Source organism: Lagopus muta, chromosome 2 (genome assembly GCF_023343835.1).
Source record: "Lagopus muta isolate bLagMut1 chromosome 2, bLagMut1 primary, whole genome shotgun sequence".
Taxonomy (NCBI): domain Eukaryota; kingdom Metazoa; phylum Chordata; class Aves; order Galliformes; family Phasianidae; genus Lagopus; species Lagopus muta.
In genome coordinates this window covers 78,474,231-78,499,800 of record NC_064434.1, presented here as the reverse complement: position 1 = coordinate 78,499,800, position 25,570 = coordinate 78,474,231, and the positions used below count along the sequence as shown (strand labels likewise).

Here is a 25,570-nt window from a genome sequence, read left to right as displayed (position 1 = left end):
AGGATTCATGGAGGCAGATTCGCAGAGCATTACAAGGTGAAGAGGTGTGCAGTTTGTTTTCTGTTTTTGAAAAGTGGCCAAGGGAAATCAAGCTTCCAGGTGTTTGAAATATATTGTCTCAGAGCCAATAGAGAGGGTGGAGAGAGAGCTTCAACAGGCGTCCTTCTGAAAGGGCTGTAGGTCCCACAGTAGTGGGGCAGCAGCTGGAGAGAAAAGGGGGATGTCTTGGAGACCAAACGCTCCATGTTGAGTACAGTAATGAAAGGAAACCAGAATTTGGGTGCAACTTGGGCTTTTCAGTCAGAAAAGTGTCTGCTGGTGGATAAAAATTTTACACAGCCATCATTTACAAAATGGCATATTTCAATTTTGAATAACTTCTCAGCAGCAATCCTAGAACTAGCTAAACTATTCCTTCCCAGTCAACTGGGTGTGAAAAGGTGTTCTTCTGTCTGCTTTGAAGTATAATCAGAGCGTGTTGAATTATCATTAGCCTCATATTTTAGGGCTGTGCTTACCTTGATTTGAAAGGCCCTGAGAAGTTATGGTTCATCCCCAGAGGAAGATACTAAAAATATAAAAGAACATAAAGTGCTCTGCCTTGGGACATACAGCAGTCACACAGAAAACTATAAGTGGACGATTGCGTTGGTTTATTGAAATATTTAAGGGGAAAACAGAGTTATACTGTTGTGTGCTAGTTAACAGCTACTACAGTAACAATTTGTGAGCCTCTGTCAAAAAATTGAGAATGGATAGCATATAACTTTATACGATTTATATTGTCCCCAAGAGTTATGGTTCTAACAATCGTTGTGCATGTTTGGAAGCCTTTTCTTTTACAATCCAGGATTTCTCCTGGAGCTGTGAAGGAATGATGCAGCTGTACCCAAATGCAGAAGTGGCTCTCAGCACCTTGTAGCTGTTACCACTTATCAAAGTACAGCTCTGGACCACCCTCGCAGTCAAGCTCATTTAATATACCATGCAGCCACACTGACTTCAGTGAAACCCTACAGGATGCATGTCAGCTTGGGATTTGGCACTGTTTGCGCACAGTTATGTTGTAGTTGGCTGAAGTTACCATTTTGGCTGTGGTCATGGGGATGTATCTGTTCTCTGTTGACAGTTGGGACACTGTCAACAAGTGCACACATGTGTTGTGCCTGGGTTGAGAGTGTTCAGCACATAAGGGAATAATTAGCTGAGATGGAAGGTAAAATCATCGTATTTCTCTCCCATGTCTAATTGCTATTTAATTTTTATATGCATATTTATAGGTATATATCCGTGTCTATGCTTATTGGTAATTTCTTTTAGCAGAAGTTAATTGTAGAAATGTGAACTATATCCAGTTAGGCCAGCATTCCCTTTTTCCCATCAGTCATTTCTTCTGTCTTGCTTGTGTTTTCAATTCCCTCTCTTCCCTCGTTCTGCCTCTGGCCTCCCAGATCTTTTTTTCCTGTGCATATCCTCCGTGAATGATGGAACAGGAAAGAAAGGCAAGTAAGTAGGAATAGGAGAAATGCACTCACTGATTCTCTAACTTGTGTAGCAGTTTGCAGTATATTTGACCTTGTCTTCAACTCTGAAAATGATATAGAAGTGTATAATAAATGTAAACCTTGACAGTAGAGAATCAAGGTTGAAAATGGCTTTCTTCAGTGAGCACTGAACTAAGCATCGGGGTGAGAAATGGGACTGATGCAAACAGATTGCATTCCTCATATGACTTGCACCTCTTCATCTCCCTGCTGCACTCTAGAGGGAGTTCAAACCTGGCTGTCTTTAAAATAAAAATAAATAAATAAAACCTGACTGTTTTTAGAAAGCGGCAGATTGAGAAATCAGTGAGGAGAAATGCTGTCCAGATACAGAACTTAGGACTTTGTTCCAATGAACTGTAAAGTCTGTAAAGTCTGAAGTTTTCATCCCTAAGACAGAGACTGGCACAAAGAACAGTGTTCTGGGATTCTCTTTTTTTCTATGTAACACAACTCTTGGTCTAGAAGGACCCAATCCAAGTGTGATATAATAGTTCTCTTCACTGAGTATTCTGAGCTTTGTTTTTTTAATGTCATTACTGATGTTTAAAATGTTTTTACCATTCGGGTTATTATTATCGACTGCAAGCCACTGGCTCAATTAGCACAGTCTGTTAAATAGTTTCTAACAATAATTCCTGTGTCTGATATAGTCTTGCTTAGAACTGGCAACCCAGAGGTAGAAAATTTTGCACGTTTGCAGTTTCTTTTCCAACTTGTTCTTAGAACAATCATAGTTTTGTTTTATTCTTTTTCCTAAGCCTTGAGGAAGATTCAGGAAAGGTTGCCCAATGGTTTTTGTACCTTGCAACTCACTAAAGCTCCTCCTAGCCCAATGCTGTCCTTTGCTTGTAAGGAAGGAGATGATTATACACAATTGATTGGAGACATCTATTTTTTATTAATCATCGTTCAAAGTGAGTAAATAAATCTATAAACTCATGAAATGCTGAGCACTATCCGGATACAAAAAAAACTACATCTTTATTATTTTTGGCTTAGAAAAGCGTAAAAAGAGAAGGACCAGATACAACAAAACCTTTATCTTTTTTTAATAGCGTGGGACAATATTTTTACTTTGTTGCTTAATGGAGCTCAGAATAATTTTCACAAGCTGACTATGGTCAGTACAGAAATGAGTGTATCTTCTCTGAATTAATCAATGTATTGGTGCAGAATGTGAGTTTCTCAATTTGTAATGAAAGCCATGGGTTGGTGCTCCAGGCAGCCTGTAATGACATGGAATTTAAGGGGTGCTGAATTCAGTGTGACATTTCCTTCTGTTAGAGTATTTTGGCAAGAGCGTACTGGCTTTGCAGTGTGTGCCTTCTGAGGCCTCTGATAAATGATTAGGCAGATAGTTTAGCCTGTTGTTGCCAGTGGGAGCAAGGCAGTGACTCCAAGAGAAGCATCCAGCTAATGTATTAATGCCTTAATCCAGACCAATAATATAATGTAGTTTGACATGTCTGGCATATGGTTTCTATCATCTCAATATTCTTCTCTGTTCCTTCATGACATTATGGACAACTAACCAAAATAAAGAGAAGCAGGAATTTCTTCACCCGTAAAACGTATTTTAAAATGTCCTATATTTTGTTCCAACTTCTTGGTTGATTAGATAATGAAGTGATCCTGAAATTCAGTGATTATTTCACTGTCTGTGTTCAGTATTTTCTTTCAGAATTGCCTGTGGCATTATCTGGGAAAGAAGTACTGGTCTCTGTCATTAGGAATACTTGCACAAACTTGGTGATGTGCATGTGCTTTTGACTCTGCATTACTAAATGCACGAGTGTGAGTATTGGGTGGTTAGACCTTTACCACCACAGACTGTGGGTATGAGGTGATGACTTTTTAGAACTGTGTATTTAAACCAAAGTGCATTTTGCAAGTTTTGCAGCAGCAAGCAAGACGAGTGGATTATATTCAGGAGGCATTTCAAAAATAAATAGAACAGTGCAGCTTTTTGTTCTACGTGTACCTCTTTCCTCACTGGTTTTATATGGAAATAGCCAAAATGTGCGTCACTGGCCAACCTTGAAAGGGTTTGTTGGTCTGGGCATGGTTTAATGCACTGCGCAAATAGTACACATGAGCATCAGCCTAAAAGGAGCCACTGCCTTCGGTCCTAGGATTTATAATGAAGAACTGGCTCTGATCATAGCAGGTTACTTGCCTCTTGCTCACTATCTGGCTCCACTCTGCTGTGAGCCTGTAGCATAGATAGAGTCCAGCAACCATGGTATGTATGTTTCTGAGTCTGTAGTGGTTACTACTGGTACGTATGGCTGTATGCTGAAACCATTATCTTAGTCTGTGTTAATCAAACTTACCTTTTTTCTGTTTTTGTTTGTTAACGGGATAACAAATCCTTTCCAGGTATTGCAGAAGTATCCTTGGATTAACTGCACATAATCGATTTGCAAGCTTATGTAAAGCATAGGGCAAGGCATACCAATAAAAGTTATGGCCTAAGCTGAATGCTCACTGGTCTGCTCAGAAGGCTATATGTGGCTAACATTTAAGTGCTTTAACAGAGCTGTAAAGGGAGGGCTGCCATCTGGCTCTTGTTTTCACTCCATGCTTTATTTTTGCAATCACTGATAAATTAACTTTCTTTGCTGTCTTGTACATTCTGTGGCTATTACAGTTGTGTGTTGTGTCTGTTGTTAGTAAAGAAATGTGGATAGGCACGTCTTAGCAAATCAAGGGATTTATCCTATCTAAGTTGATGCATGATTGTCTATTTCTTTCAGGACAAAGAGGCCCAGAAGGACTTAGAGGATTTACTTCTCACACTGAAGATGTGATACTGCGCGCTTTTTAACTCTTCATGCTGTGATAAAGCTGAGAGTCTGTAGTGATTGTGTGCAGCAGGTGAATTCCAGCTGAGTCGATGGGAACGGCCTCAGTCGATGGGAAGCATGTGGCAATTATGTCATGAAAATGACGCGTTCATTTTTGATTATTTATAATTCTATATTGAAGATTAATTTTAGATTGCTGACACCGTGAGTTCAATTCTCTGAACAATGAGTCCACTGCTGGCAATGGACATAATGGGGATTAGAATGCAAAATGCATAAATCTTACTCTGAAAGATTAATCAACTAATATCTGATGCCAGCATAAAACTGCGTGCAGCAAAATCAAAAGAAAAAATATTTCTATAGTAAATTATATTTATATCAATTAATATATACACAGGTATGTATGAAAGGAAATCATGAATGTTTACACCCTACTGTTAAATAATTAGGATCTTTCTAAAGAGAAAGGTGTTGCTTCCACAAAACTCTTTTTACTTTAAAACTTCTGCTGGTTTTACATAGATACGTGAAAACTTTACAAATTAAATATTAAAGCTATATTTTATTTGTAACATCAGTGGGTACAATATTAAAAATCAGACTGGTGAAATTTAGTGTTTTAGATGAATCTATCACAGCAGTGATATTTAATGGCTTTACTAAAAGATCTCCATCATGTTTGTGAATCCTGGATCTTTCTGTTTGAACAGATGCCAAGTGTGGTGGTGTTGGTATATTCCCTGAAAATCTCGTTTAACGTGTGACTGCCATTAACCTCATGCCACCTGCATAACACAAACTGTACATAAAAATACATACTTTGAGCATGTAGGACAACAGTGTTTTCAATAAAATGTAGCAGGCAAGCAGATAATTTTGTTCACAAATGGACTGATCCAGAATTCACTCAACTGTGAAGAAAAATAAAGACCAGCTTTCATTGGCTTTCAATTCAGAGTCTTAGACTAGATGTGGGAAGTATATCTGGAAGAAGTATTTCTGTTAAAGGAAATGAAGGAAATAAAATTGAATAAGGACAACTTCACAATCCCTTGACTTCTTTGATGTGTAAGATGACTTTGGCTATCTCATGGCTAAGACAAGGAGGACTGATAAGGCCTCAATATGTACAACTAATAATTGGGCAGTTAGCTTAGGACAGTGACATTACCTTATAGTGATGTCCACAAAGATCTAAAGACTGGGCGAGAGTGGAGAAATATATGTATATACATATGACTGAAGCATCTCATAGCTCATAGAGTGAGCTCTAGCTTCTAACAACAGATGGCAATAGGTGCAGTAGACTAGAAGACAAACTGTACAGAATTGTATTGAATTTAGCCTGAATCCTTGACTCCTTCTGAAGCACAGAGGTTTTGCAAGGTTTTCCTAAAACAGGGCTATCCTTTTAAAAACATTTCAATTAAAACTACATTTTCCAAAACAGAGAAATTACTGTGGCAACTCAGAACCAATTCTGAAAGTTTCTGAGTTGTCACTGTCACCTTCATGGTTTTTGTTATCCTGAGGATCTTCACAAAACACAATCATTTTAGTTATTTTTATTGTTCATTAAAGGGAAAATGTTTGCTATAACACTTTTTCAATCCCAGAGTTCTTCATTTTTTTCACACAATTTCAAACTCTATTAAATAGTTCCCTCTGTGTCTTAATAAATGATGTGTGAAAAGAGAAGCTGCAAATGGCAAGGGGCTTTTGATAAAATCTGTATTTTGCATTTCCACAGCCAAAGCAGGAAGCGTAGTGTAAGTGGATCTATTACTGCAATTGCTGTTTAGAGCTGTTGTTAGTCAGTCACTGTTGCCTATGAGGATGCAGTAAATTGGGCCTTTACTTATATAATTTCATATTATAAATCTAAAAATAGATTGGATTATGCAATAATTGCCTCATTTACGAGGAATAATTGCTGATTAAGCCTAAAAATGTGCAGAAGGAGTAGATTAGTAAAAGAAGTTATTTAAATTAATTGGAGAAATTAGGTGAAATAAATAGGAGTCATTTCACTCATGGGACATAGAAGGTCTGCGTTGATAGAGGAGATCTAGTAAGTGGTGGAAGTTCTGTTAAAGTGGATGTGCAGATTCCAGTGAGTGGCATGCTAATCATGGGTCAGTAATGCCATGTTTTGATGAAAAAGCAGATAGCATTCTAGAGTGAATAAGTGAGTTCCCCATTAAATGAACACGAAGTAACCTTTTCCTCTAATAAGGCCTAATGAGGTCAGGGATGGAATACTATGTGATTTTATGCATCACGCTTCAGGGATGCTGAGAGCTAATTGGAAAAAGTCCAGTGGAGATAGACAAGAAAGATGAGAGGGCTAGACAACATCGTCTTGTGTGTGAAAAATGAAAGACTTTGGTTTGTTTAGTCTGCAGGAGGGATGACCAAAGGAGTATGCGCATTTACAAAAAGCAATTGAAGAAAAGGCAGTAAAAAAAACCAACAGCGCCACCAGAAAAACACAAAACTTGCACTCCAAATACCCTGTTTGTGGAACAAGATGTAATTGCTAACTTTAGAGTAGACATGAGGAGAAAAAAAATCCTGATGGAAACTTTGCAAAGCCTTGCAATATCTTCCCAGAAAACATTTTAAAATCATTTACACAGTGGGATTGCAGATGCACACTGGCTCTGAATTTGGGCCCAGGCTACCTGTGAACATTTGCCATTAAGTTTCACATTTGAAGATATGCATTATAGCTGCTTTCAACCATTTATTATACCTATGGTTTTATTCCAGCTTATTTTTTATTAAAATTTTCATTTTATTAAATAAATCACTTATCTTTTTATGCAGCCTTCTAAATTACAAGCGTTCTACTATTTTACTTTTTATTCATTACTAGTCTATGTATGGAATCACAAGATGTCATCTGTGAATCAAAAGGCTGGTCTTAATTATTTATTCTAAGTTTGTTAGAATGTGCGGAAGCATTCCTCATACAGGTAAGAAACTGCTGTTTTATACACAGGAGGTATTTTGTGCTTGTTTATAATTTCCGGTTGCTGTAAAAGAACATTCTCAACTTCAGGTTTTCTGCTGTGTTAATCTTAGAGCTTTTAAAACTGAAGTGTGTTCCCTAAATTGTTCTCTAATGGCTCCTTGGAAGAAAGCTTTTGCCTGTAGCTCTAGGCCTAGTCTATGTGTTCTCTGTGACATATCAGCTAGAGAAACTGCAAGTAGAGTTCCAGAGGGCCATATGTTTTCTTTTTTGTTTAAAATATCCACAAGCAGACATTCACTTCCGTAGTTTTGTCTCCTTGGAGAAGCTACAAGTTAACCATATTAACCCCTGCGAGCCTTTAAGCCTGTGGAGCAGAGGAGGCTGCAGGCTGACTGGGGCCTCAGTCTCTGCTACCGGCTTTAGTTTTTCACTATGACCTCTCATTTGGTTGCAGTTGGTCTATGCTCCTGTGTACATATTGAGTATTCCTGGGGGAATTTTGTCTTTCTGTGTCTTTGTAGAAGGTGAGTTTGGGGGCCTTGACCCAGTAGTAGGGTTCTTGTGCTTCTGAACAGTTAAAATTATTTGTTGTGCCTTCCTGGATGATTGAGGTTTTTAATTCTTGTGGTGAAGGTAAAGACTCTGTTAGGGGTTCCAGATCCCTTTGGGATTGCCCCTCTGCAACAACAGGTAAGCACAAATGAAGTTACACTGTTTTTATAGCAGTTAGCTACTGGTTCATTGAAGTAATAGTTACAATGAGAGTCATGTTGCTTTATTTAAATTACTCTTCCCCTCCCCTCCAGAGTCTCAGGGTGATTCACATGGTTTAAGGGGGTAACATCAACACACTCACTTCTGGAATGAATTAGAAAACTGTCCAACAGCAGTGAGCAACTGACAATTTAGAAAGGAAAGTGACAATTCCTCTGTTCAGTTAAATAAATTAACAAACAAACAAACCCCATCCAAACCTAAATCTGCCCCCACTATCCTGTTGTTATATTAGTAAAAGTCTGAATTAAAAAATAATAATAATAAAATCAACATCAAAGAACTGGCTCACAGAGATCCAACCCTATCAGCCTAAACATACTGCTTAGCTGGATCTACATATCTTTCTTCAGCCCCTGCTACCTGATCAGCTGCCCTGTGAGGCACATGGGGCTGTAGGGATGTTCTGGACTCCAGCAAGGTCTGTGGGTTTTTAAGTCTTTTACTGGATGCTTTGGAATGTGGTTCTGTGGTGTTTTCTTTCATAGGCACAGTAATCATGATGGATGTGTTACACCTCTTCCAAAACAGAAAATCTGCAGTGACAATTTAAATTGCATTGCAAACTCAGAAGGACTAATTCTATCTGAAGGACCAACATTTCTATTTACATTTCTAAATTCTTCCTTCTGTAGATAGATTATATTCTTGTTTTCCAGCACTTTTCCTTTTTACAGATTCTCCCAAGTTCCTTGGAGAAGGAACAAATCAAACTGCCTTGACAGTACAATAAGAATGAAGCTTTTCTGACCTTCTTTGTGTAACCCATGCATGCAGCACTAGAACTACGAATATGAAGCATTAATATTTTTTGAGAAAATATTTTACTCCATTTCATTAAAATAAACAACCAGTCATTCTAGAAACATCTGTAGGGGCAATGTTCAACGTGAGGCTGATCTGAGCCCTCTGCCTCCCAGTGCTACTGACCCACCATGGGGATAAGCTACTTGCTCAGGTTACACACGTGCAAACACCATCTACCATGATTAAGTATGAGCTGGCTTGAATGGCCTGCCTGCAACAAAACAGCCACATAATTTTATCTAGGAATATTGTGAACTAAGCATGTCCCAAGGATATGGGCATGAATATGGATGTGTTCTTTACTCAGTTTGGAAGGTTAAAGTTTTTAATTAAAAGACAAAGGAAATCAAGCTGGCTGATGCAATTTCAGCCCCTAAGTGATAGAAATGTTCCTGTTTTAAGTGGTGAATCAGCAAAGCAGATTAAGCAATTTAGTAGTGTGGGGCTTTCGTTATGTTCATTTCTTTTTAATATTGGATGATCATTTGTGAAGGAATGTTACGAATTCAGGGGAAGCCCGTGTAGCTAAGTATATGGACACATGCTGGAACAGGCTGCCCAGAGAGGCTGTGGATGTCCCGTCCCTGGAGGTGTTCCAGGCCAGATTGGATGGGGCCCTGGGCAGCCTGGTCTAATATTAAATGTGGAGGTTGGTGGCCCTGCACGTGGGGGCGTCGGAGATTCGTGATCCTTGAGGTCGCTTTCAACCCGGGCCGTTCTGCGATCCCGTGGCAGGAGCGCTCCCATAGGCACGGCTGTGAGGAGCAGCAGAGGTGGCTGCTGTCCGGCGGGGCGGGCCCAGCTTTACCACAGCTGCACCATCCGTGCCCGCGCCTGGCTGAGCGCTGGGGGAAGGGAACAGGGCTCAGGCGGGCCCTTCCAGAGAAGAATCGGAAGTTAGGTGTACACGACTGAGCTAAATCTTCTCCGAGAGCTCTGGAAATATCCTTGGGGGAGTTGCGTTTGTCACTTGGAGGCTATGTTGCTGCAGGAGCTGCAGGATGGCTGGCTGGCTGAGCTGCTGCAGGCAAAGGAGCGGTGAGTAGCTGCTCTGTGGAGCACCCAGCTCGTTGTCGGCGCGGTCGGTGGGTGCTGTGATGGATGGTGTTCTACAAGGCTGTGTGCTTGCCCTTGGCACCTGCCAGGGTTCAGTTAAAAGACAAAACCTGGAAGCTGCCCTGAGGGTAGAAAGGATTTGGTAACTCCTAACAGAGAGGTGTGATAAGGCTCAGGCTGTAATTAGCTGAATGCAAGAGTCTCTTGTGTGCAGGGCTTTGCCTGCCTTGAGGCCTGCAGCCAGGCCTGGTGGCGCCTCAGAGCCTCCACCTGCCCCCTGGCTCTGTTCTGCACCGGGCTTATGTGGCTGGCTGGTAGTTTACAGTGAAATTAACGGGTTTTCTTTTCTTTTCTTTTCTTTTCTTTTCTTTTCTTTTCTTTTCTTTTCTTTTCTTTTCTTTTCTTTTCTTTTCTTTTCTTTTCTTTTCTTTTCTCATTTCTTCACAGCTTAAAAGTAATCTTTAAATTAAGATTAGAGAGGGAATAAAAACAATTTAAAAAAAAAATGTTTATACTGAACAGAGGTGGATGTTTTGTGTCTACAATGGTATCAGGTAAAGGCAACCCAGCTGAGTGCGTTCATCTGGTTTCTGTGGGTTTCACTGGGTTTACTCTAGTATGAAGGCTGCGGTTTTCTGGCTTGATCCGTTCTTGTTTTGAATGCTGTATTTTATTTGTTCAGAAGTTCAATGCAGGCCGTGTTTTCTGTGTTTGTCTGTAAGTACATATGAAAATATTTGTGTAGATTTGAAACTTCTCTGTGTAATATGTGAACTGAAAACTTCAGAAAGGCAGGAGAAGTAATGTAAAAGGATGTGCAGGAAGAATCTAACTTCCAAGAGCTGAGGTGAAACTGGCTCATGAAGGAGGGTTGCTGCAGTTTGATACTTACTTGGGCTTCGCTCTGAGAAGAAAAACAGAATGAGTATCCTTTGAATGCAGGGTGCTACTAGGGACCTGGTAAGCTGGGGAGGACATACTGGGCTGTGACACTGCTTGAGACTGTAGGTTCATTGTGCCCTGGAGCTGCCAGTTCCTACTGGGATCCCCTTGCATTTCTGACTTGGGGCATGTGGGTGACACAGAAAAAAAGAGAAATTAGCTGTAAAATTGGGTATTGGCTGTTCTTGTCTTGGCTTATTGAACTGTGAGCTTATGAACTTGGAAGGGTTTACTAGGACATGAGAAACCAATCTATAGTCTGTCAACTGTGTCTCTTAGAGAGCTGATTGTAATCAGCATCTCCAGACATTGAACATCTATCTAGGGAATCTCTGGCTGAAGGGAGGGAGAGAGGAACTTTACGCAGCTTTTGAGGGCGTTTTTTTGTAAGGATTATGGTGTGGACAGAGCGATGCTGGTGGAAGTTTGCTTCCCATCTGTGTTATGTTTCACTTCTATTGGTTTCTTGAACTCAGTAGCCATTCACTGGTTGATTAAACAGAGTGAACATAGCAGATACAACGCAGAAAGTTTCAGGTCCACAGATTAGTCTTAGGTTGTCCTATCTTCTAAGATTTTCTTCTTCAACAGTCAGCTGTTAGAATAACGTGATGTCTAAGAAATAAAGTAATCCCTCTGGGGGTGAGAGAGAAATTTTCAGGAAAGATTGAAACAACCGTTAGGCCTGAAAAGATTATGCCAATATGTTTTAATATAATTTCAGATATTTTCAGTGTAGAAATCTGGAAAGGAAGTCATCCATGGCAAATGCAGAACAAAGTTAAGACATCCTGGAGAGCAGAAGCCAGGGACAGATGCTTCCTCACAGCAAGGACTGCTTCCTTCTACTGCTCCTCTTAGCAGTGGGTGCTGCTGCTGGTGAAGCCTCTCTCTGCTGCCCCTTTCCTCCTCCCAGGCATACAAGAGAAACTGCTCACTTATCCCAGGTTATTTTTGATGAAAATCTTCAGATAGGGCAGACATAAGGCAGAACCCAGGCAGGGGTTCTGTGGCCAGGAGGAAGGTGTCCATACAAAGAAAGACTCAGAAAATTCTGTACATCTCCAGGACTTCAGTTTCCAAGGGTTTTGGAAACTGATTTTCAAAGCTGATCATGAGTGACTCCTCCTTTCTGGAGCTCTCTTTGATTATTACTCAAGTTCTTCTGACACAGAGCATTTAGAAGCGGACAAGCCTGGATCCCAACTTTTATGTTTGCCTTCTGTATTGGTATGTTAATGACTAGGTACAGCCTCCAAAATATCTAATGTTAATGCATAGAATATGAACAAGTAATGCTATATTTGCTGACTTAATCATCATGTAACCATGTTACAGAAGGCAAGCTGGAAGCCCCTGAATGCAGATCACTTGAAGCTCGTGGTGATAGCGGAAGGGTGCCAGGCCTCTCCTGGCTCACAGTGGTTTTGGAGACCATTAAGGCAGTCTCTTGCCCTTCACAGAGTCTTTTTGCATAATGAGATAGAAAACAGCTTTTTGGTGGCCCCATGCCTGGCTCTGTATTGAGCTATTTAGCCTAGTTGAAGAAGTAATGATGAATAATTTCTCCTTTCTTTCCCTTTTTGGGAAATCACAGCCTAACAGTAACTTGGAAGTTCACTTTGAGTTTGAGTTTTTCTTGGATTGTTGTTATTTGGACAGGGGAATGGGGGGAGGAGGAGGAGAGGCTATAAAGATACCTTAAATTTCTGGAGGTTAGTAGTTTCAACGTCAGCTTATGAGACTGCAAAGTCCAAAGACTCTCAAAGTTTATTCAATATGAAAAAGCTGGAAATGTTAAGCCAGAAGTGCAGCTGTTTTACTTGAGTCTTGAATCAAGCCGGTTCCCCTCAAGTTAGGAAGTCTTTGCCATCAGGCTAATTATTTCAGGTAACTGCACTGCAGTATTACAGAAATGACTTGGAACCATCCCTGTCCCTCACTAAGGTCCTGAAGCAATGAGGCCCCTGAAAAGCTTTTTGTTGTGCTTCTGCATAGTCCAGTTTCTTCTTCAGCATTACTTAGCAGTCTTGAGCAGTTCTGATTAATTAGAATTTGTCACTTTTTAAACCAGAGCACTTCTACTGATTAGTCTTAGCAGGAAAATCAAGGAGAAACTGCAAGACAGGCAAAAATATGTTTTTGCTCTACAGAAAATATTCATCATTTAGGATATGGAAGTTAAAGGCATCATATGAGTGTATTTCTAATCAGCAGGATACAACATCTTAAACAAGCTTTTACTTCCCAAATCTTCCAGCTTGGCACCTAGTTTGAATGAGGAGATCATCCACTGTCTGCTGACAGAAAGAACTGGGAACAACCAAAAGCCACCTCCTGTGTCCTGCAGTCCTTTTTCTTCTTTCTTCAGACTGCATTATTTCCTACTTAAGTGGAGGCAATGTGCCACATTTGGGATTTGGTCCAAAGCCTGTTGTGGTTGCCTTTCATTGGCTTAGGTTTTGTTTAAGGCTCCACTTCTTTTATGGTATCCTGAACACTAAAACCAAGAATAAAATAAATTCTTTCACTGGAGACCTGTGAAAGTTTCTAGTCAGGCGGTATTTCACTCAGTATAATTACAACAAAATGCAGCTTATCTGGAAACTGGAGTACAAAGCAGCACAACTGCCTGAATTAACTTTCTATTTATTTATTTTTTCTTCCCAGAGACAGATTTCAAAAGGATGTATCCTGTGTTCAGAAACAGGTTGAAGGGTTCTTGTAATGCAGGCGTCACAGCTGCCTTAGAGAAACACCTACAGGCAGAATTCTTTGTTACATTTTGCAGAATGGTTTGTAAAACTTCTGGTGTGAGATGATAACATTCTGAGTAGTGCTTTGTGAGAAGTGTTTTATGCTAACGTTTGTGCGCTGTGAGCCATTGAAACAACCTTTTTAGACACGTTGTTTACCTTGGCTCTTCTACTTTGGGATGTATTGCATGAGCCTTTAAGACTGATAGCTGATACTCAGCGCTTGCAAATTGCTCTCTGTTCCTTATTCTTCATGTTCTCCCCTCCTCTCCGTAGGTTTAAAATTTAAAAAATAGCAAAGCCTTCAACCCGGTCTGTAAATCTAATCCTGAAAGGGGAGAGGGATCCAGATGCCCCGATGCTCAGCACTTTCTACTGACTTTAAGTGGATTGTTCACAGAAGTGATAGTCAGTAAGGTGTCATAAACTTAGCTGTAATTGACTGCTATTTCTCTTGCTGCTCTGAAGGTTGCAAAGTGACAGTGTGTTAATGCCTTGGAATGAAGCTAGCTGGTGAAGTGTTCAGAGATGGCTGTTTGCACATTACAAAAGCCATAGTTCCTAAACTGAGTGCAAGCCTGAGGGATGGGGGGAAGTTGATGGATTAGGTGGCGTAGTAAAGAAAACAGTGCATATCCGTGAAGTGTTGTGAGTGATAATTCTGCAGGGAATGTAGGAAAGTCATGATAGAAACAGATTGTATGAACTGTCATATATGCTTTACTTATCATTTTTTTTTTTTTTTTTTTTTTTTTTTCTCCCCCCATGGAAATGTCTTCAACATTTCCTGGTATTGATATGCAAAGACGCATGTCTATCAATTAAATGAAAGCAAATAAATGCTGGCATCTCTTCCTCTAGCCATAGATCGGATCTCAGCAGGTAAGCCCTGGTAGAGAGAGACCCTTGTATGAGGAGATGTGGGGAAAGCTGGTGGTCACGGCCTGGTGCTGGGTTGCCACCCATGCAGCTCCATCTCTAATGTGGGGCTGCCGTGTGGAAGCCCTGTGTGTTGATTCAGTTGTTGGAGTTTCCATTAGTTGTGTTAGAGACAGCAATGCAAACATCAAAAAAGAACGAGAAGTGTGAGGCCTGCCAGGGTTTCTCTTTTGACTCTTGGTGGTCCCCAGCTGCTGCCCAACTCGGATGGCAGGAGCTGATGAGCCTACAGCTGCCAGATGCCTGGAGCACAGTGCTCCTTCTAGGAATGCCATGGATTGTTGTTTCCGGAATTAAGTACTGTGGGATTCTAATTTGCCATTTACTCATTTCTCATGTCCTTCATTTTTGGCATTCAGACCCAACTTTGAAGATTGTTTGGGGACATAAGTGTTTTCCTGGAGCTTGAAGTCAAATTACAGAACTTTCCAGGGACGATCTCCTTAACACATACAGTCTAGGGAAAGGGTGGCCTTGCCATGGGGTCTGTAGTTTAAAATGTTCACTTAGCTTTCACTGGGCATCCCCAGCAACAGATTTGGTGAGGGGCTCTGCAGTGCTGATGTGCTGGTGTTACGTGCAACTCTTCTGTTCCTGGGTTGGGAAGTGAAATTTGTGAGCCTGCTTTGGATCTAGGCCCTGCAATGAAGACAAGATCAAGGGTGCCACACAGTGTAGCAGCAAGTTGTGGTTTTCTGGGGGCTGCAACCTTTCCTGTTTCAACTCATGGAGCAGCTCTGCTATGTTCAAGGCCTGTGATGTTACGTTTTCACAGTCTGTGTTGACCAGCTCTCACTTTGGCAATTAGCAGGAGCAACTGATCAAGCATTGAGCATTAGGGAATGAAGAGACTTGTCTGCTCGAGTCATGCATGAGTGGGATTCTGATTTATTTTGTGGGTTTGTATTTCGTTGGCCATTACAAGTAGCTCTTAACATAATGACTTGTATTTAACTGCCGGTGACTGCATGTTGGTACCAAGAAAGGTCTTCTACTAAAATCTCCTTGTGTTTTCTGGGGCGTTGGTCACTGCATTATTCACTGTTTTCTGAAACATAAGGGAGGAACAATGGAAGTGTGCATCTGTGTGGGACATATTTGGCAACATCAGGTTTTCCTCGGGTAAATCTCCAGAGTTGTATGATGTTTTGCCAGTGCTAAGGATGTTTGCTTTACTCTTTCTCCTGCAAAAATGTGAAACACAACTACCGGAGTTACATCACTTTCCAGGGAAACTCACAGAAAGGTTGAGGGTAGGTTGTTGGGGTATTTCTCCCCTTGTTTAAAAATCTGGAGAAGTCCAAACTACTCACATCTGCATGTTTGAGTACTTGGGAGTTTGGTGCCTAAGTGACTTCTAGGACTTGAAGTCCATCCTGAGTTGGAGCAGAAATATATTGGGAAAACTGACATTTGTTGCATGTAGGCATGATTTTAATTTTTTCCCTGCTAGTCCAGCTTCAGTTCATGTAAGGAACAGTTGTGGATGCTAATGAATCTTCTTCCTCTATTCCAGAAAACTCAGGCTTATTTGCAAGCATCCAGAGCTAAGTAATCTTCAAGAGGCCATTTCAGAAGAATCAGACTCTGTAATGTGTGTTTGTGTGACTGGTGATATTCAGTTCAACAGCAACAGTAGGCTGCTTACTGTGAGATCTAGATCTCTTTTTTTCCAAACAGGATTAAGTACAAAATAAAACCTAAATCTGTTTTGTTTGCTTGTTTTCTGATGAGGGATGAAATGCACAAAAAAGTATAGAAGTGATCTTATGATTTCTGTTGTGTGGAGTTGTTTTCTGTTTTGTTGTTGTGATTGTTTTAAATTTAAGTGTAGGAAAAGAGCTTGTGCCACCAAAAAGAAACTTTGTCAGAAAAGGTGGACATCCTGATTGTGAAGCGTTTCAAGCAAGGATAGTTTTTAGGGCTGTTTTCTTAGCCAACCTGCATGGGCAAGCTCTGCCTTCCCTGGGATGCTCTCATCAGTAACTAAAGCCAGTGCTTCAGTTGACCATAGATTGTGGTTTCAGCTTTCCTCCGACTGGACTGAAGAGCAGGGAGATGTCTGGCTGCAGGTGAAGAGTGCCCCTTGCTAGGAGCAGGTCTGGGGGAGACCAAGAGACCACATTTCACATTTATTCATAGAATCATAGAATGGCCTGGATTGAAAAGGACCACAATGATCATGTAGTTTCAACCCCCTGCTATGTGCAGGGTCACCAGCCACCAGACCAGGCTGCCCAGAGACACATCCAGCCTGGCCTTGAATGCCTCCAGGGATGGGGCATCCACAACCCCCTTGGGCAACCTGTTCCAGTGCATCGCCACCCTCTGTGTGAAAATCTTCCTCCTAACATCTAACCTAAACCTCCCTTGTCTCAGTTTAAAACCATTCCCCCTTGTTGTATCACTCTCCAGCCTTGCAAACAGCTGTTTCTTTCCTGTTTATATGCTCCCTTCAAGTACTGGAAGGTTATTTGTTCCTGTGACTGAGGTGCATTTTTCTGCCCCTTGAGTCTAAGATGTGAAACTTCAGGGTTTGCTCAGCAGTTGTAGATATCGTGGCCATCAACACAGATAACAAGTCAACATTCCGAGCTTTTCTATAAACTTGGTGTTTAGATACAAATGCTGAAAGAGCATAAAGCCTGGTGTCACTGCAGTTGTATCATCCATTCATTTACATGGCTTCTCTGCCAGCGCAGGGCAGCCCTATCAATAGAGAAAGCTATAGTGAAATTAATTGTAAGTGCTAACCGGGATTTTTGGAGGAAATTCTAGGAGCTATGCAGCCTGTGAAATCATTTTATGTTCTGTCACGGCCAATAGTGTGACTGGGAAGTGAAAGGAAAGGAATTAGCTAACAGGGATGCAGATTGCAGCCTTCTTAGGGTCCATATGTTTTACATGATACAGAGCTCCCCTTCCAGCAAGGAGACAGAAGGGGATTTACCAAGCTAGGAAATAATTGAAGTCACTCTGAAACGTTCTTAAGTGCTGCTCAGGGTGACACAGTGTGTGGTCTTCCTGGGCAGAACTGCCTTTCCCTCCAAATGGCAGCATCAGATATTTCAGTGCAAGCGTGTGTGGATAAACTGTGCTTTTGTGGCATGTGAAGGGCGCTTTGGTGTAGGAGGTTCTGTATGTATTTTATAATCTTAACCTGTGATGACTTTAGCAGAGCTGTTCAGATTCCAAGACAGAATTCCAAAGCAGGATGAGGTTTGTACCTGTTTTTTATTAACTATGTTACCAGCTAAACAACAGCAACAAAGCTGCATACATTTGATGGCAATGTGGACCTTCGGTGCAAAAATGATAATAGTTGGTAACAGTTCTGTGGTCACCGAAGTGCAGATCAAGCTCTCCATGTCCCCTGGAAGCCCTTCTGCTTGTCTGGGGGGATGGAGAAACATGGTGGCCCTTGAGACGTGCTAACATCCATCAGGATCTTCGGGCTTTGATAGAGCTTTGACTGACTGTGCACTTTAACCCTGTGCTTCAATGCGTTCTGGATGAAAAGAGTGGCTGCACTGTGCCTCACCAGCTACCGGCAGAGTGGCTCCTGACAGCAGTGCAGGAAGGTCGTGGGGCTGGGGGTCTGAACTTGGCAACCACAAGGGCAGAATCGTGCTGAGGGTGGTCTAACTTTCAGAGCAGCTCAAGGATGTGCTGATTGTCTTTAATTTGTTGGTTAATGGTGTCTGAGCGGCTTTGTGAGTAATGGACTTGGCAATTGGTTCAGATACAGAAATTCATGTAGAAGTGCAGACTAATTACTGAGCACGGGTTGAAGGCTGCTCCCTTGAAAAAAGCATAAGTCTGTATTTTCTAATGCTGCTGCCATTGAGCAGTCAGAACTAAACAGGCAATAAATTTGGCATTTGCGCCAAAACCATTTTGTACCTTCTAATGAATTTGAAGGCAATTTCTGTTGCATGTTATGAAGGCTTATTCTGGAGAACCTCTGTAAGGAAATGTTTCTGTGCAGTGAAAGTGGTAGTGAAAGCTTCTGCAAAATCAGAGGTATGGTTTTGATGCCTGTGTGGGCGATTCGGCAGAAAGCTTCAGGGCTCTGGAGGAGCAAAGCTGCAGTGAGGGATTGTGGCCAACCTTTGAGCAAGGAGAGAGAGGAAAGAGAAATACCAGAAGCCAAAAGACAGAGTGGTGATTTTTCAAGTGCTCTGAATTTCCTCTGTCAAGATTTGGATCAGCAGATGAAATTTGTTTCATAATTTAATTTTTGACACACACCCAGTAAATAGGCATTAAAATGTCATGGCCAGGTTAGGGACTTTGGTATTAGCAAATATGTTGCTCTGTCTTTTCCTCTCCTCACCTGTAGGCCATACCTGTGTGCTGGCAGCTCCAGGCTGGAGCCTGGGCTTGGAGCACCCTGCAGCAGTCTTGAGGTCAGGTAGAGATTCCAATCCCCCCCCCCCATGTGAGCAGAGCTGGCTGGGGTCTGCAGGGAGAACCAGCAGTACATGTGGTTCCTATTAGCTCTGAAAACAGGAACATCTGAGGGAGGCATGGATGGCGTGCTGGCTCTGCTCAGCAGCAGGAGAGCCTGTGACAGATTGCCCTGGGCAGGCAGATGCTCTCCGTTATATGCTGAAACAGGGAGCAAATATGCATAAAATCCAGCTCGGAACAACAGGAGGCAGGCAGCAAAGGCTGTCTTAGATTTTCTCCTCCTCTTCCTGCCTCAGTGGGAGCTTTTTGAAGGAAGGTGAAGGCGAGGGAACCTTTATCCTCAGGCAGCAGCGGAGCAGTGCTGAGGAGAAGCACTACTGAGGACAACGGGAGATTCCCCATTGAGTTGCTCATATGGGTTTCACTTCAAGAGCAATGGAAAGCAAGCCAGTGGTAAACATAGTATTTACAGTGTGTTTGCTAGAGGGGAAAATAAAAGGAAAACAAGTGAGGGGAAAGACTGTGGTTTGAGTAGTTAGTGTGAAAGCAGAGCCAGCAGACCAGCTCCTGTGGCCCACCCTGTTCAGGCATGGGGTTGGTCCAGGTGACCCAGAGGGCCCTTCCCACCTTATCTGTGCTGTGATTTGTGGCATTAGTTAAATGAGGGTAGATGCTACAGTGTGGCCTTGTTAAATCAGAGTGGCTCATTGAGGGGTTGTTCTCCTCATCTCTCTGCACTACCAAGGTGGTCTGGTAGCTTAACGCATCTGCTTCTGAACAAAGCAGATATGTCTGTACCATATGGTGAGCGGTGGGGAGGAACGTGGGTCATCAATCCCCCAAAGGTGGGTGTTCGTTGTCAGCAGGCTGCCTGTGCTCCCAGCCAGAGGAGATAAAAGGGCAGATGGGAGGAATTACCATCTTCAGGGGTATTGGTGTCTTTTGTCATGAATTACAATTTGTGGTTTCTGAGGTTCTGCAGAAAGGTTTAAGTGCATTAGGAAATCATTCAAGCTCATGTTAGCAAGGTCACGCTCGTGGTTCTGCTGAGCATGTGAGAACTTGGCCGGTGGCATTAGGGCAGCTGGGGTCAGAGGTTCACAGTGGCGCTGACACGCAGCTCTCAGCGGGGATCGGCTCCCGCCACATTAAAAGCAACTCAGACGTGACCTGCGTGGTGCAGACGAGGCCTCCCAGGCAGTGTGGGGCACAGGAAGGCAGTGGGGAAAGGACTGGCTCTCTGAACCCGCACAGTCGGTATTGCTCCATGAACTGGGCTGTTGTACCCGAGGGTGGCACAAATGAATGTTTGAACGTGCTTGTTCTCCTCTAGGTGACACATCTCTCTCTATTTTCTGTGGCCCATTATTTTGTTGTTGCTCTGCTTTTTCCTCTCTCTCCCTCTCTCCCTGCCCCTCTTTTTCCTATGCTTGTTCCTTTGCACGTACAAAATCTTTGCTATTGAGTCTGAAGAACTATTGCTTCTATTCACACGTGGCCAAACCTTGCTGGATTTCCCCAGAAGACAAGCAGGTGGTGCCTACTCTAAAAATAAAAACAACAAAAAATACAACGACAGATCAGGCATTATTTTTATATTATTATAAATGACTAAAGTTCAATTAAATAACTGATTAAAACTTCAGATGGCAAACGAGTTCTAGATGTTTCAGAGAAATACCTGAAGAAAAGGAAGGGGTAGCAAATCTTCAGAGGAGAATTTATTAATAGTTGTACAAAGACCTTGGCTGCATATAAATGTAAGGATGTGGGATGCCCTGCTGCTTGGATTTTTAGTAAGGAAAATGATGCTGGATACAAAGGATCAGGACCCAGTTTGGGGCTATGAAGAGCCCCAGTCACTTAATTCATTGACTTTTTATAAACCTAGAAGAAAGCACTTGTTCTTCTTAGAACAGAAGTTTATTTTCGGTATCCGGTTTTTACTTATCTTTTTTACTTTCAGGCAATTGATGGAGCATCTTTGTGTTCCAAAAACTTCCCAAAAGGGTTCAGTTCAGCTGTAGACAGTTTTATGATTTTTTTAAATGAACTTTATTATGAAATGAATGAAAACTATTGTATGCACTTTTTCTGGGAACAGACTAGGGCTACTCCAGCAGGAAAACATTGTATTAATGTGAGAGATAATGTGAAGGTATGAAAGGAATCTTTCTGACTGCTGGCAGGCATGAAGGTATTTGGAAGTGTTGTATAGTGAATACATCATCAGCCAAATGCTTTGAATTCTGGCCCTGCTGATGGCTTTGAGGAAATTAGATGCTTACTTATGCTTAAAATGCAGAGGATGATACTGTCAGTGTGCTGTGGGTCTGTGTGCACAGAACTGGGTGTTTGGTTGCCAGCAAGAATCAGACTTCTTGCTGGAAGGTTTCAGTCTTCCTACCAGTCAGAAGGGCTGCCTAGAAAGCTTTCCTGCAAAGCATGTTGTCCTGGGGTGGAGCATCTTCATCCAGCTGGGCAGATGAACCCTGTTGTGTGTTGGACAAGCTGCAGTGTGACTCCATGTTCTGGCAGCTGCAGGTATGAATGAAGGCAGGGAAAAGAGTTTTACTGAAATGTGGCAAGGCTTCATTCAGGAAGCTCAGTTTTCATTAGGGAAAGTAGTTTTTGTGAAGTCTGAGTTTGATCTCGAATGATGTTTTCATTTATAGTTGAACTGAACTATTCAAATTTCCTGAACTGCAAAGGATTGATATCTTTATAGTTCATGATTTGTTTATTTCTGGAATGAAAATCTCAATCAAAAATAAGAGTTACAATAGAACTAAATTTTCAAACTGCAGCTTCGAAGTGCAAAGTGTAAAAGGAGTATGGAGCATTGTTTCATGCTGTTCTGCAGATGACTGCAAGTCATATCTGCTTTGTCAAGTCACAGTTGTCATGTATGTTGTTTTTAATGGGAATGAAGGAGTCTCGCCACTGCACTTAAGTAGAGAGTAGTCCAAATAAGTGGAAGTTGTTCTGTTATTTTAAACACAGCAAATATGGTTACATTTAATCCCATTTATTATGAGAGGATTAGAATCCTGCTTCTGTGCAATGAGTGCTACGCTCTAATCTGAGCTCAGGTTGGGAAAAGGGAAATGGGGGAAATAATCTTTATTCTTGTAGAATACTCCTTGACAATAAAACGTGAGCCATCATTGAAAATGCTGCTTCCCAACTCTATTACTTGAGGTGACAAGCAGTGGGGAGCTATCATTTCAACATCCCTAGTTTGCCTGGGGTTTCTGTGAAACTAGTGGTTCTTTCTGTCATCAGCCTGGTGTGATGGTAAGGTCTGGTCCAGGTGCTCTCTGATGCTCCCTGTTGCTGATGTGGATCAACCTCTCTAATGCCATGTGGAACTCCTGCTATTCTCACCCTGAAGTACTGTGCGTAAAGCCTCTACCTCTCTTTACCTGTCAGGGAAGCTGTGCACAGTTCCTCCCTAGCTGGAGGATCTTCCAACATGTTCAACATCTGCCAGCTCTCAGCCACTCCTATGTCGATCTGCAGTTGATTTGTGTACTTCTAATAAGTCCCATGTACATACATTCCCTCCTGCTTCACATTTGCAGTTGAAATGCTTCAGCATCCTGTGTTTTCTAAGTTAATTCCATTGATGAATGTGTTCAGCATGGAAAGAGTTGGGGAAATTGGGAGACTTATTTGCTTTAGTTATATCTAGTTCTGTCCTGTCAGGCAGGAGTAAGACTTGCTCAAGGTTTTGAAGGACAGGGCAACGCTGAAAAAACAAGCAACTTTTCTGCTAGTGGAGCTGTCTGAAAAGCTGGCAAAAAGCCCTAAAGGAGGATATCAAAACATCAACTACAGACTACTTAAATGCTTTGGGGTTGTTCGTGCTCAGCGCTAAGATTATTTTCACCTGACAGTTGGTCTCAGTACAAGTGACTGCAACACGAAAAACTCAGTTGCAAAAATGCAAAGCAGTAAACAGCAGTTATTGCTGAAACTTGAGATGCTGCATCTGTGCTGTGTCGCATATCAAAATAGCAGTACCATTCAGAATCCAGCCTTTCACTTCATCTGCAAAACAGCCAGGTCCATCTTCACTGTCATCCCAACTTGGATTCTTTGTGTGGGTCAAGGGGAGATCAAAGTAAAATTTCACCAAGCTAAAGATGAAACAAAAGTGAATGTTAACCATTTAGCTTGGTGAAATTTTTGTTGACCATTCACTTTCCATGGTTAATTCCTCAACTACTCTCAGGTACAATGTAAAATGCCTGGTCTTTCTCTCCTACAGACAGCCCTATGCATCAGCTCCTGCCACTCACAAAAACAGACTGGATTAAATGCAAAACTAGTTGGAATTTGTTGCTGTGAATTTTCATTTGGTTTCATTGCACCATGCTGGTGTTGATAGCTGGTTCTGCACTGAACTCCCCTCTCCTCTTTCTAGCAGTGGTTGTGTCTCAAGTTCTGATGAACGTCATATTGTTTTATTTTTGCCCTTTGCTTCAACCACTCTGAACTGCCTTCTGCTGAAGCCTGCATATTTAACTACTGATTTCATGAGGAATGTAATGGTGCACATGGACAGTATAAATGTATTTTATCTCAACTCATTGGCCTACTTGCTTCTCCTCTTTGTTACGTAATGCAGTGCTCTGACAGCTACTGGTTTTCCAAGGAACATGTGGTTATCCCAAATTCTCTCCCTGCTTCTTTAGTCACTTAACCTGAATTGTGAAGGTGTTTCTAAAATTCTGGGAGACGCACCAGCTGTGTGCATGCATATGGAAAGCAGACGTGAGTTGACATTTGGTTTTCCTGGCCCACGGTAACCACTGCAACCCAAGCATGAAGATTTAGATGGGAAAGCAACTGTATTCAACACAGCTGTTTCAGATCCGTTCATTTTGTGCGGTATTTCATGAAGAAAGCACAACACGTATTTGCCTAGTATTGCTGTGATGACATCCAGTCACAGGCTGCTGAGTGAGGCAGTGATGGGGCAAACACAAAATCACACGAGATGTTTGTGGTCTGCTGTTAAGTATGACCTTGCCCACATGACAAGTGACCTCACTGGGGCAGTGTAGACGTATCTCCTGACCTTGTGGTAATGCTCCTGAGTCTTTCCCCAGGGAGCATGCTTGTGCTGTACTTCTGCTGTGTGTCCCACTGGTCTGTCTAAGCCGTGCATGTACTGCATGCGGTGTCTTTCTACATGGAATCTATTCCACAGGTTCATAGCTGCTTCTAGGGGGTATTTTAAGTCTTCTTCAGTGTGCCCTGTAGGTTAGATATTAGGAGGAAGTTTTTCATTCAGAGGGAGGTGATGCACTGGAACAGGTTGCCCAAGGAGGTTGTGGACGCCCTGTCCCTGGAGGCATTCAAAGCCAGACTGGATGTGGCTCTGGGCAGCCTGGTCTGGTGGTTGGAGACCCTGCACACAGCAGAGGTGTTGAAACTGGATGATCATTATGGCCCTTTTCAACCCAGGCCATTCTATGATTCTATGTTTCTTCTCCTCCCAGCTTTTGGGAAGGAAGATGTGAACATTTTGCCTGAGGTAAGCAGCCTTGTGGAGAAGGAGGCAAAGGGGAGGACTGCATGGTGAGGAAGTGTTTTACACACACAGTGTAGGGCACTCCTCACCACGGGATGGTCTTGACTTTGTGGCAGGTTGCACAGCGGGGGAATGCAAAGGGCTGTTTGGCCCTGAGATTTCTTTCCTGGGGCTCCTGGTTACACTAAGGCTGTAACAGAACAAATTGGTCCAACTACACTGGTGGGGATCCAACGTTGGGAATGTATAGATGCTAGCACTAGGTACAGACAGGGGAAAGAAAGGAGAACCAGTTTGTGGGCTTGAAATCAGAGGAGACAGAGGTAAAAGTGAAATGCCAGAGAGAGGAAAATAACATAGGAGATTGGCAGGTATGAGAAGAAAGCAAAAGATGCTGAGAATTCAGATGTTGAGAAGAGCAGCAGGGAATGTAATTAGCAAGGCATACAAGGAAGCTTAATGCATGCACTAAGGTGTGAATGAGCAGGGAAGCCTGAGAAAGATCTAAGTGCAGGATGCAGAAAAACCTTAAAACTCAAAAGAGGGTGAAAGGTGTATGAGCAAAAACTGTCTAAAATTGTAATACTTTCCAAATCAGTGTCACTGACAAATCACAAACAAAGCAAAGCCAGTACAAGAATAATTTTATTTAATATTTTGGTAACATGATGAATCATCTCAGAATGACCATACAAGTTAGCTCACTGAACAAACTGCAACACATTCTAACTGGGTGCTACTAAATTGGAGTAACTTTGCAGGTTAAATGAGGCACTAATTGGCCAACAGCTATATAATTTGTGACCCCGACAGATGTGAGCAGTGTGAGTGGAAGCTGCATTAGTAGCCAATGAGTAGTTAAAGCTTTTGGAAGAGTACAAAACTGCAAAAGCTTTTTTTTAATTAAAATAATAATTAGTGATCTTTGAGTTAGACTAACTATTCAGTTGTAGGTTATATCCTCTATACGTTTTTTTTTTTAATAATGATATAAAGGTACGAAGAAA

The 25,570-nt window shown here is 41.9% G+C and overlaps 2 protein-coding genes across 2 annotated transcripts in view; both read left to right on the top strand.

The window, feature by feature from the left end:
* RMDN2 (regulator of microtubule dynamics 2) overlaps nucleotides 1-7,428 on the top strand; it is a 43,699-nt gene extending 36,271 nt beyond the window's left edge. Inside the window, exon 11 of the mRNA XM_048937707.1 lies at nucleotides 4,304-7,428. Coding sequence (XP_048793664.1) covers nucleotides 4,304-4,357 — 54 coding nt within the window. The 3' untranslated portion in view covers nucleotides 4,358-7,428. The remainder of the gene's footprint in view (nucleotides 1-4,303) is intronic.
* A 2,278-nt stretch (nucleotides 7,429-9,706) lies between these two features.
* EIF2AK2 (eukaryotic translation initiation factor 2 alpha kinase 2) overlaps nucleotides 9,707-25,570 on the top strand; it is a 107,004-nt gene continuing 91,140 nt past the window's right edge. The window contains exon 1 of the mRNA XM_048937704.1: nucleotides 9,707-9,953. The gene's annotated coding sequence lies outside the window, so the exon portion shown is untranslated. The remainder of the gene's footprint in view (nucleotides 9,954-25,570) is intronic.